Source organism: Spinacia oleracea, chromosome 1, assembly GCF_020520425.1.
Source record: "Spinacia oleracea cultivar Varoflay chromosome 1, BTI_SOV_V1, whole genome shotgun sequence".
NCBI lineage: Eukaryota > Viridiplantae > Streptophyta > Magnoliopsida > Caryophyllales > Amaranthaceae > Spinacia > Spinacia oleracea.
The window spans coordinates 123554971-123565171 of NC_079487.1; the positions used below are offsets into that span (position 1 = coordinate 123554971).

General features: G+C 35.6%; 1 protein-coding gene across 2 annotated transcripts; it reads left to right on the forward strand.

Annotated features, from left to right (window-relative positions):
• Positions 1–1296: 1296 nt before the first annotated feature.
• LOC110774858 (E3 ubiquitin-protein ligase SP1) lies at positions 1297–8799 on the forward strand. 2 transcript variants are annotated; one of them, XM_021979452.2, is made up of 11 exons: positions 1297–1912; positions 1990–2042; positions 2406–2530; positions 2813–2908; positions 3071–3208; positions 3285–3350; positions 4052–4164; positions 4238–4348; positions 6115–6152; positions 6239–6350; positions 8450–8799. In XM_021979452.2, the coding sequence occupies exons 1-11, from the start codon at positions 1839–1841 to the stop codon at positions 8550–8552; spliced, it is 1029 nt and encodes a 342-aa protein (XP_021835144.1). In that variant the 5' UTR covers positions 1297–1838; the 3' UTR covers positions 8553–8799. The 2 variants fall into 2 exon arrangements, with proteins under 2 accessions (XP_021835144.1, XP_021835149.1); XM_021979457.2 differs by having other exon boundaries at positions 1300–1912; positions 2861–2908.
• Positions 8800–10201: the final 1402 nt, after the last annotated feature.

The window sequence follows — 10201 nt, forward strand, 5'->3', positions numbered from 1 at the left end:
AATAAATAATAACAAATTAATTTTTAATAATTAATGACTACTTAATTAAAATTAACTACGTAATACCTAAGTTTTAATAATGAATTATTAAAAAAAATTATTTATTAATTAATAATTAAAAATTGGTAATTATTAATTAATAATTAATATATATTATTAATAATTAATAATTAATATATATTTATTATTAATTATTAATTATTAATTATTAATTAGTAATTATAATTAATAATTAATTATTAATTATAACTAATTATTAATTATTGATCATATTTATAATTATAATTAATAATTAATTATTAATGTATAATAATAATTAATTATTAATTATTAATTTATAATATTATTAATTATTAATAATATTTTTTAATTATTATAATTATAATTATAATTATAATAATAAATAATTAAAAATTCCTGGTCTGGTCTACTCTGGTCTGAATATTGCTGGTGTTGTCTGGTCTGAATGTTGCTGGTCTGATCTGGTCTGGTCTGAATGTTGCTGGTCTGGTCTGGTCTGGTTTGGACTGATTTAATAAGATCTGATTGAATAAGTAACAATGGCAAGGTGAAGAGAACATGACCATATCAAAAACATACTCCACTATCAACTACTCCATCCGTTTTAAAATGTTTGTTACGTATTCCTTTAATAGTGTTTCAAAATGTTTGTTACATAAAGAATTTTTCTATTTATAAATTTGTTACTATTATTATTATTTTTTGAGCCAACTTTTATTTCTAATTGGTCCAAATTTTCAACTCAATAAATCTCATGCAACCAAAAGTCACATTATGACAAGTTAGCAATCCATGTGATTTTTAATTATTGGTTCATTTTGATAATAAAACAATCTTATTGGTTGTTTCAATGATTAGTGGATTGAGGTATATTTTTTTTAATAAAAGATGAAATCAAATTTGCACTATATTCAAAGAGAGTAATAAATGTCAGAATTTGGAAAGATGGAATCAGATTTATGATGGAATCTTAATTATACGTTAATAAACGTGCCAAAATCAAAACGTAACAAACATTTTGAAACGGAGGGAGTAATATCTAATAAATTAATATTTCGTAAATCAATTAAATTGTCTAAAATTTTGTACCGATCAAACCGAGACGAATATTAATGGAAAGAGGGGTATCACAAGCTATAGGACTTAAGTCCCACCATGTCGTTCGTGCTCCTATGCTCTTGAGCTAACTTTTGGGGATGAGTTTTCTATAGTCATGTACTTCATACATATAACTTCTACATATAGCCGGGTAGATCACATGAGATTAAAGAAACTAATATGAAAACGAAGGATCCGAAACCCATTATCAATTTATCATACCTACAACATGAACCGGACATGTGAGTTGTGGTGTAGCAACCTTTCCCCCATCAATATCATCATCATCAGAAAAAGGTTATCCATTTCCTCTTCAGAAATTATCTGGCTAAATTCCCTGTATCAACAATTCACATTAGATTCTGTAACACCTGACAGCATTTCTGCGTAAACTTCGCACCTCTGGTTTATCTTACTCCTTGCATCAGATTCTCTATCTTTTCTTCATTTTCCCCACCAAAAAAAGCTCCATTTGTCGCTCCCCTTTTCTGACACTTTTAGCAAAAATCGCCATTTTTGTCCCTTTTTTGTGTGCTTTGCAACCTCCTTCCATTTCTCGGCGCTTTTCCGCTTCAGGAATTACGGCTTTTGGGAACTTTAATGGCGGATTCTCAGCATTGATGGAGTTTTTAGTATCATGTTAATTATCGCATATGAAGCGTTATTATTGCTCGGATTATTTAATTAGGGTTTTGAAAGGCGAAACGAGTTCATGAATTATGCTTCCGTGGGGTGGGATTAGCTGTTGTTTGAGTGCAGCTGCACTTTACCTGCTTGGAAGAAGCAGTGGGAGGTATTCTCTCTCTTTTCACGACTTCATCATTGCAATTTGTTTGATTGTTAACATGTAATTTCTGATCATGATTGCAGGGATGCGCATTCTTTGAAATCTGTGGGTAGAGTTAATCAGTTGAAAGATTTGGGTAAGATGATCATTTATTTCTGTTTACTGTAGTTTGCTATAAAATTAGTCTGCAGCAATAAAATAAATAAAGAACATTGTACTGTACCTCCATAATTTACAATTGACATTGATGCGGACTGTATGTAAGTATGTATGGATATCATTTAGGGGACAACCTTTGTTTCAAATTGATGTTGCCTTGAATTAGCAGATATGCATTTGAGTAATGAACTTTATCTTTGCTTATTACTTGAACATATACCAGTAGCCTGTAGGTGGCATGAGGGTTTTCGAATTTTGTAAAGAACAAATGCTATTTCTTCATTGCTGACTGAGTTTTATTCTCCAATGTTTGTGTCCCCTTGTGTTTGTTAATTTTCAGCGGTATTGTTAGATGCTGCAAGCAAAGTTATTCCTTTCGTTGTCTGTGTCTCTGGACGAGTTGGTTCTGATACGCCAGTAAAATGTGAATACAGTGGCTTACGGGGCGTCATTGTGGAAGAAACGGTATGTAAACCGTCACTCCTAATTGTGATGCACTTTGTATGGAATATACTAGATTAATTCTTTTGTTAAAAACTTTGCAGTTTTCTTCTCCATAGTTGTTTACTTGTTTGTTTACTGTAGTGTACTCTTTATATGTAAGGTATTTATCTTAGGTGGAGGGAGGATCAAACTTGGTCCTTAATTTAGGATAGGATTGTGCCGTTGTGGTCAACTGCTCATCATTCTGGATCCATACCTGTGCATTGATTTTTTTTTTTCCTTGTCATTTTGTCGCTACCTTAGGCTGAGCAACATTTCTTGAAACACAATGATGCTGGTTCTTGGGTACAGGATTCCGCATTGATGCTATGTATGAGTAAGGAGGTGCCATGGTACTTGGTAATATTGCTATCCTTGTTTTATTTGCCATTTAGTTTAAGCAGTTAAATGTTCTTGGTTGCTATTTCCCGTATGTAACATCAGTGCATGGTTATTAGCTGGAAACACCCTTAGGATGCATTGCGTTAACATATACTGATGAATCTCCTTTACCTTTTTAAGGATGATGGAACTGGTCGTGTTTTTGTTTTGGGAGCACGAGGTGCTACTGGTCTAGAACTAACGGTTGGTAGTGAGATTTTTGAGGAGTCAGGACGATCCCTTGTGCGGGGGACATTGGACTATCTCCAAGGTCTCAAGGTACATATATTTCCTATTTGATTGAAGCATCTGGATGCAATGTTGAATCCTTGCTGATGACTAACTTACTTTCCAGATGCTTGGAGTGAAGCGTACAGAGCGAGTTCTTCCGACTGGGACACCCTTGACAATTGTAGGGGAGGTATGATATTCAGATATACTATACTGAGAATATCTTAAATTTGTTTTGCTAAATTTCTTGAGATGAACAACTCATGTCTACTTGATGCAAATGTTGGTTCATTACACTGTAGGGGCTACATGTTTTCAAATTTTTTTTGTAGTGACACTGATCAAACTAAGCTAGGAAAATTGTTGTTAAATTTTTAAGAAAATAGCAGCATACTGGCAACTGAGCATTAGCTTCTGTTGTTCTGTGCTATAAATATGAATCTTCGCCTGAACTTTTCATGTGTTTATTTGGTGTCCTTGTTTCCTGAGATGGGTGAAACATTACCTCAATTTTCATGGCCCATGGATCTTCTATGAGATGATACTAAGGAACTTGGTTATGTTTAACTGTTCCCGTATTAGTTCCTTTTCCCTTTTTATAAAGTGGCAATTAGGATATATGTTTTGTTTACAATCAATATATAAGGGATCTAAGTTTTAGTGGCTGATGTTGGTTCCTCTGTCCTCTAAACTAAGAAATGGTTTGGTACTTCAACTTGATAATGAGAGCTCCCGGGCAGGTACAATCAGTTATACGGAGTATATTTCTACCCTTTTCTTCTCTAGACACGTGATATGTTAAGACTTAAGTTTATCTTTCTTTTTATTTCATTCTCCCTCGGCATTTATCTTTTTTTCTGTTAATAGGCTTCATCTTACCCTTGTTGGCAGGCTATTAAAGACGATGTGGGGACAGTTCGCATTCAGCGCCCTCACAAAGGGCCTTTTTATGTTTCTCCTAAAACTATCGATCAGCTAATTGCAAATCTTGGGAAGTGGGCTAGGTACTGACCTCTTTAGTGTTTCTAATCCTGTTTTACACACCCTTGACTTATATATAATTGGTGTATGCATCAGGTTGTATAAATATGCCTCTCTGGGATTCACTGTCTTTGGCGTCTATCTGATTGCTAAGCATGCTCTTGGACTTTTCCTTGAAAAAAGGCGTCGCTGGGAGCTGCATAAACGGTATGTTGCCGGGTTTATTTATAACCGAATGTTGCTATCATTTATTCTGGACAACTATGTACAACACGAGGATTGTTGTTGATGTTTATGAACAAGCTCAAACAAGCTTACTTATCTAGATTGACTTATTAGATAGATAATAGAAAACTCATAAGCACTATATAGAACAATCTGCGGGCTAAACAAAGTATAACGACATTCCGCATTCAATATCCCGGGTCTTAATGCTAAGCTGCCTTCTCTTTCTTCGTTAGTGCGTAAATCCTGATGTATAAATGTTGATGGCTGTCATATTAAAGAGGAGCAAGGGGATACAGATATGAAGAAAAACAAAAATAAGCAAGGGGATAAAGAGGAGCTGAGTAGTTTAATCAATGTGAAATGGATGGGTATAGATGTTGAATCAGTTGAAAGGGTGACGAATGAAAGCTAAAATTCTGAGGGAGCAAGCAAACATGTTTGAGGAAACTTTGTGTTCCCTCTGTTCCATTTGTTTTCCACTTTTTGGGTTTGGAACATACTCCATTTTAATGACAAATGTTAAATGTTGGAAACTTGTTTTGGACAGGGAGGACGTTTGTGAAAGTAAAAGGTGGAAAACTGGTGGTGTGTACTTTTTGGTTCGGGTTAATTGTTTGTCGCTTCATTTTGTTTTGTGTTACAAAATGATAGTTCATGAACCAAACTTTAGTTTTCAGGTTGACGCAAGGTTTAGAGCAGCCTTTGACTTTTGTTACAAATACATACTTCTACCAATCTGTTTTCATCTTTCAGTACTGTAATATTTTATACAGTGCGTACCGGATACCGGAGCAAAAACTCAGACCAGGACTAATCCAAAATGGCATTACCTTTTTTTTTTTTTTTTGAGGCAATGTCATTACCTGATGTTAACCCTACTTGGCTTGGGCCTGAAAATGATGTATGCCTAACATTGATGAATTATTCCTATTAAACTAATTAACAAAAACTCAAATATTAACCCATGCAAATTTGATCTGAAACATCCTTAAAGTAAATTGAATGACTCTTGCCGGGGACGAGCAGTTATTTCTTTGACTTGTTTGCCACCTGTAGTGTTGGGTTCTGTAAGTTTGAAGTTGCATTTTGGATACCTTTTTGGGTCAAATATTTGGTGTGGTCTTCTGACTTGCTAATCTCGTTGCTTATTTTATATGTAGTAAATACAACTGCACTGATTGAGTCCTTGTTTCTTGTTGCTTTATCTTCAACATCTTTCCAGATGCTATGCCCGTGATTATGTTTTTAACCTCAAAAAAAATTAGATTTTGGATTTGTATGCTATTGTGATTAGTTGTAATATGTTGAATGTTATCGCAACTTTTTAAATTAATTTAACCTTCAATAAGTGTTTAGCTCTTTTATATTGCTTTTCCCTAATTATGAACTCTTTCTCTATAGCTTAGCTACAGCTAGATGGCAATAGAGTGAATTGCTTACTCTTCTATTCCGTCTTTGTTGAAATATGGTCTATCTGTATTTTCTTAGCTCTATCACGAAACTGGGTTTGTGTGCAGGCTTTTTCTGACATAAATTCAATTAGTCAACTTGATCACTGGGTGAATATAATTGTGGTGAATTGCATTTTCCGTTTCCTGAATGATATGTCAAAAGTTTAATATTATTAATTCGTATTTATTCCTCTTTCACTATGATGATTATTTGTACCATGTTGGCTCTGTAACTACTGTCACCCTCTGTGATGCATTTGCATGCCTTTGCTTAACATTTCTCTATTTGTGCAGGGTTCTTGATGCAGCAGCAAAAAGATCAGGCGGGGATGGTAATTCTAGTTTCTTTGAACATTATATTCTTTCATTATGGTTTATTTTGCAATAGCTGAAAGATTTCTCTTCCTTTTTGGTTTAGATGGAAAGGATGAAAGTGGATCAGATAGTGCTAACTCTGCTAAGAGAGAGTGTTTGATGCCAGATCTCTGCGTCATATGCCTGGAGCACGAGTACAATGCTGTATTTGTCCCGTAAGCTTCTATTCCCCCTTTTTCTGTTTCTTAGTAGCCGATGGAACCTGCTTTACAGGTAAACACTTGCGGAACTCAAGAAATTGTTGATACAGAAAACCTGAGTTATCAAGCAATAGTTTAGTAGTTGATTCCATACTTTCACATGTTATTTTTCAGGCATTTGAGCTGAACTGCTGAATATAGATAACCATCATTCTGAATGCAAGTCATTTTTTTTACTGTTGCTATTGGACTCATAGTTTTATAAGCTTCCATGAGATTTAACTATTTTTCGAGTGTCACCTAAACCCCCTTGTCAGAACTTTCCTGAACTTATTGTAGTTGTAATTTTTCTGAATTGAACATGGTGTGCCTTTTGCCCTGAACTGCTGAACTTTTCTGAATAACTAAGAATAAGTTTATGGCATGGGGGTGGAGTTTCTGGCAGCAGCTTCCGTACTTCCTGGGAGCCACCTGTGGAGGGGATTTTCAAGGTGAATTTGACGCGGGGCTGATAGGTGATATTGGCTCGGTATTGGGTGTTGTGATACGTAATAGTGCAGGCGAGGCGGTAAAGTGTTCTTCCATACTGTGCCTAGAGAAGTGGGAGACGAGTGTGGCTGAAGCAAAGGCTATTTAGTGGGGTTTGAAGTTGGCGTGGGATGCAAGTTTGAGCAGAGTTGTAGTGGAGAGTGACATTTCACTTGATTTTAGATGACATTTTTGAGCCTAAGTCTAACTTTGGTAGTGTTATCTGGTCTTTTGTTAAGCGTAGAGGTAATAAGGTAGCTCTTGAGTTGGCACACTTGCAACCTTGGGTGTTTGGTCATAGACTTTGCGACAGTGATTTCTCAAGTTGAATTTCAAACGTAGCTACTTTTGATTTTTTTTGATTTTTTTTAATTATAATCTCCCTTTGATGGGTTCCTTCTAAAAAAGAAACATTAACCAGCTATTAGAGCATCCACAATGAGGACATTTTGACACATCAACTATACCCCACATCCGACTAGTCCTACCTCCATCCTCTCCATCTTCATCTTTCTCCATATTTTTCCACAACAAGAGGTTGCTCTTGTAATCCCCACTCCCTCTCCCTCATTATTAATAAATTTTGGTTAATTGAATGTATTTGTTTGATCAATCTAATATAAATTATACGAATGCCTGTTAATAAAGAAAAAAAAATATAATGTGCAAGATTGTTTTAAAGTTGTGCTCATTTTATAGACAAAAACAACTTATGTGAGTTTTTTTACCAGCGCTTTTTTTATAAACTTTATCAAAATTGTTGGAAACATTTTATTCAATATTGATGTGTCAAAAGGAGAAGGGAAGAGGGGAACAAGAGCCTAGGCACTTTGATACCCCATATATAGAGTATGTCTCCATACTCAAGAGTCAAGGATGAAGGGAGTATGAGTATATCACATTATCACCCACAATGGAAGGATCCTCCAAAAAGAAGAAAAATTACCATTGTGGGTGCTCTAACCATTCAGGGACTCAGGTCACATACCAAAAACAGTTTCTAATTTGCTATTGGAAAACTATATACATCTAGCCCTAGGCCCTAGGTTATTTTCAAATCAATCATATATTCTGCATGGTTTACCTTATTTTCCTTCTATGTAAACTCTCCATCCTCACACCTATTGACCTATGTTGCATTTTACTCTCTTCTTTTGGATGAAATAGAAAGGATAGACCAGAAAGGTATCAGAGACTGAAATAGCAGTGGATATGTGAAAAAGAGTCTAATATGGTTAGTGGGTAGACTGCAAAATTTCCAGATGATAGGCAGAAAATTGGTATGGTGTTTTGATCAGTGAAAGATATTTGGGTGGTGTTTTATATCCATTTAGGGGTTGTTTGGTATAAGATGCTCGTTTGGCCAACTTGAGGTGAGGCATGCAAAGTAGTGTTGTTATGGATATCTTGTTGCAGTTAGGGTTTCTTACCCTTCTGAATACTACCGTGTCCAAGAAAATGTTAGTTGTGAAGACAAGAGGTTCCCGTTTTATCATTCTAAACATTATTTGTCACCTGAATTTGTAATTATCTTGGGTGCTTAATTAATTATGGCGTAAGCATGTTTGACATTCTGTTGATTTCAGGTGTGGTCATATGTGCTGTTGCACAGCTTGTTCATCGCATCTGTCAAATTGTCCACTATGTCGACGACGCATTGAGCAGGTTGTTCGAACATTCCGCCACTAAAGCTGGAGCTGGGCTTTGATTTCTGGTGCCATCGGATTAGTGTTGGGCGTATATGAGAGAGTATATCAAGATTTTTCTTACTTTAGGTGAAACAGACCCATTTGGGTGATTTATGTACTTGTGGAAGACTGGCATTATCTAATTCGGATATATGTTCCATGTTTCCTGGCAAAGTATGTTTATACTGTGCACTCGGCTAGCACACTTGGGTTCATCAATGAACTTAATTTTTTTTATACAGGAAAAATTCGAGCAACAAACAATCCAGCAGGATTATCTCTTTTCCCTTGCGATGATCCTCTTAGAATCCTGAGCTGCGGTACAGTGCCCAAGCGCGAGAGGAATACATTAGCTAGGAAAAATGGAGGAAGGTTTTCCCACGAAACCACCCATGAATCCATGATTCTCACCCCATCTTTTGGTGTGGAAAAGGGAAAAAGAAATTAAATAGGCTCCAACTTTATAAATGAACCTGTAATATCATTATCATTACCATTACCCCATTGCCTCAAAGAGGCTCCCACAAGAAGCGGGGTAGGGGGGTCGGGTGTACGCAACCTTACCCCTGCAATTGCAGAGATTAGGGCTGAGCACGGATCGGATATCCGATCCGAAATCACATTACGGATCGGATATCCGTATCTGAAAAACCTAAAATATGATATCCGTATCTGATCCGAAATTTTCGGATATTTGATATCCGATATCCGAAAATTTTCGGATCAGATATTGACGGATATCCGATATCCAACAAAGCTGTTGAGAAATGCTTTACTAGTTTTCTTCCTTTTCAAAGAGTACCAATTCAACATTAAAATTCTGATGATTAATTCAAAATTTACAATCGATGCTTGAGAAAATGTGCAAGTAATACAACTAAAACCCTTAACAAATGAAACCCACAAAAAATCGATTCATTTACAACAAGATGTCAGCAACAACAAATAACAAAAAAAACGTAGATCTATATATGTTGTTGCTGCTAGTGCTTGGAATCTTAATTTCATTTTTTTTCCCAAAATGTGATCTTATCTTGATCAATCTTTAGATCGCCAATCATTAATTATGAGAAGGGAAAGTAAGAAAATAAAACTTAAAAGATAGTAACCTGTTAATGCTGGAAATTGATACTTTGTGAATAACTGTTGAATATGAAGGAGAAAGGTGGTTAGCAGGTTAGGTTTTGGGTAGGGTGGAGTGAAGTTGGGCGGCTGAGGTCTAGGGAGGTGAGGAAAATAGTAGATGGGCAGTGGGTATTAGAACAATGGGCTTTGAGAATATTTATTCGCCCAAAACATCTTATTTCGGATAATTTTTCGGATATCGGATATCCGAAAATTCTAATTTTGATATCTGAATTACTATCCGATATCCGCTTTTTCGGATCGGATATCTGATCCGAAAGTTAATTTCGGATCAGATATCCAAAAAATCGGATCAAATACGGATCGGATTTTCGGATAATCGGATTTTCAGATAATTTTGCTCAGCCCTAGCAGAGATGTTGTTTTCAATTAACCCAGAAGTGATTACGTGATGACAATGGGACGCTCATCTTCTACTTCATGGAAAAGAAGCGAAGTTTTAAGAGTCATTTAGTTTAATCCATTACATCCCGCAGTAAAAAGGAACAAATAAATCTTTGGTTC

Bases quoted from the DNA above. Each gene is read 5' to 3' on its own strand.
- LOC110774858 (XM_021979452.2), top strand. From the start codon at position 1,839: ATGCTTCCGTGGGGTGGGATTAGCTGTTGTTTGAGTGCAGCTGCACTT. The intron at 1,913-1,989 runs GTATTCTCTCTC...TCATGATTGCAG, and splicing joins CTTGGAAGAAGCAGTGGGAG to GGATGCGCATTCTTTGAAAT. The intron at 6,153-6,238 runs GTAATTCTAGTT...TTTTTGGTTTAG, and splicing joins AAAAAGATCAGGCGGGGATG to ATGGAAAGGATGAAAGTGGA.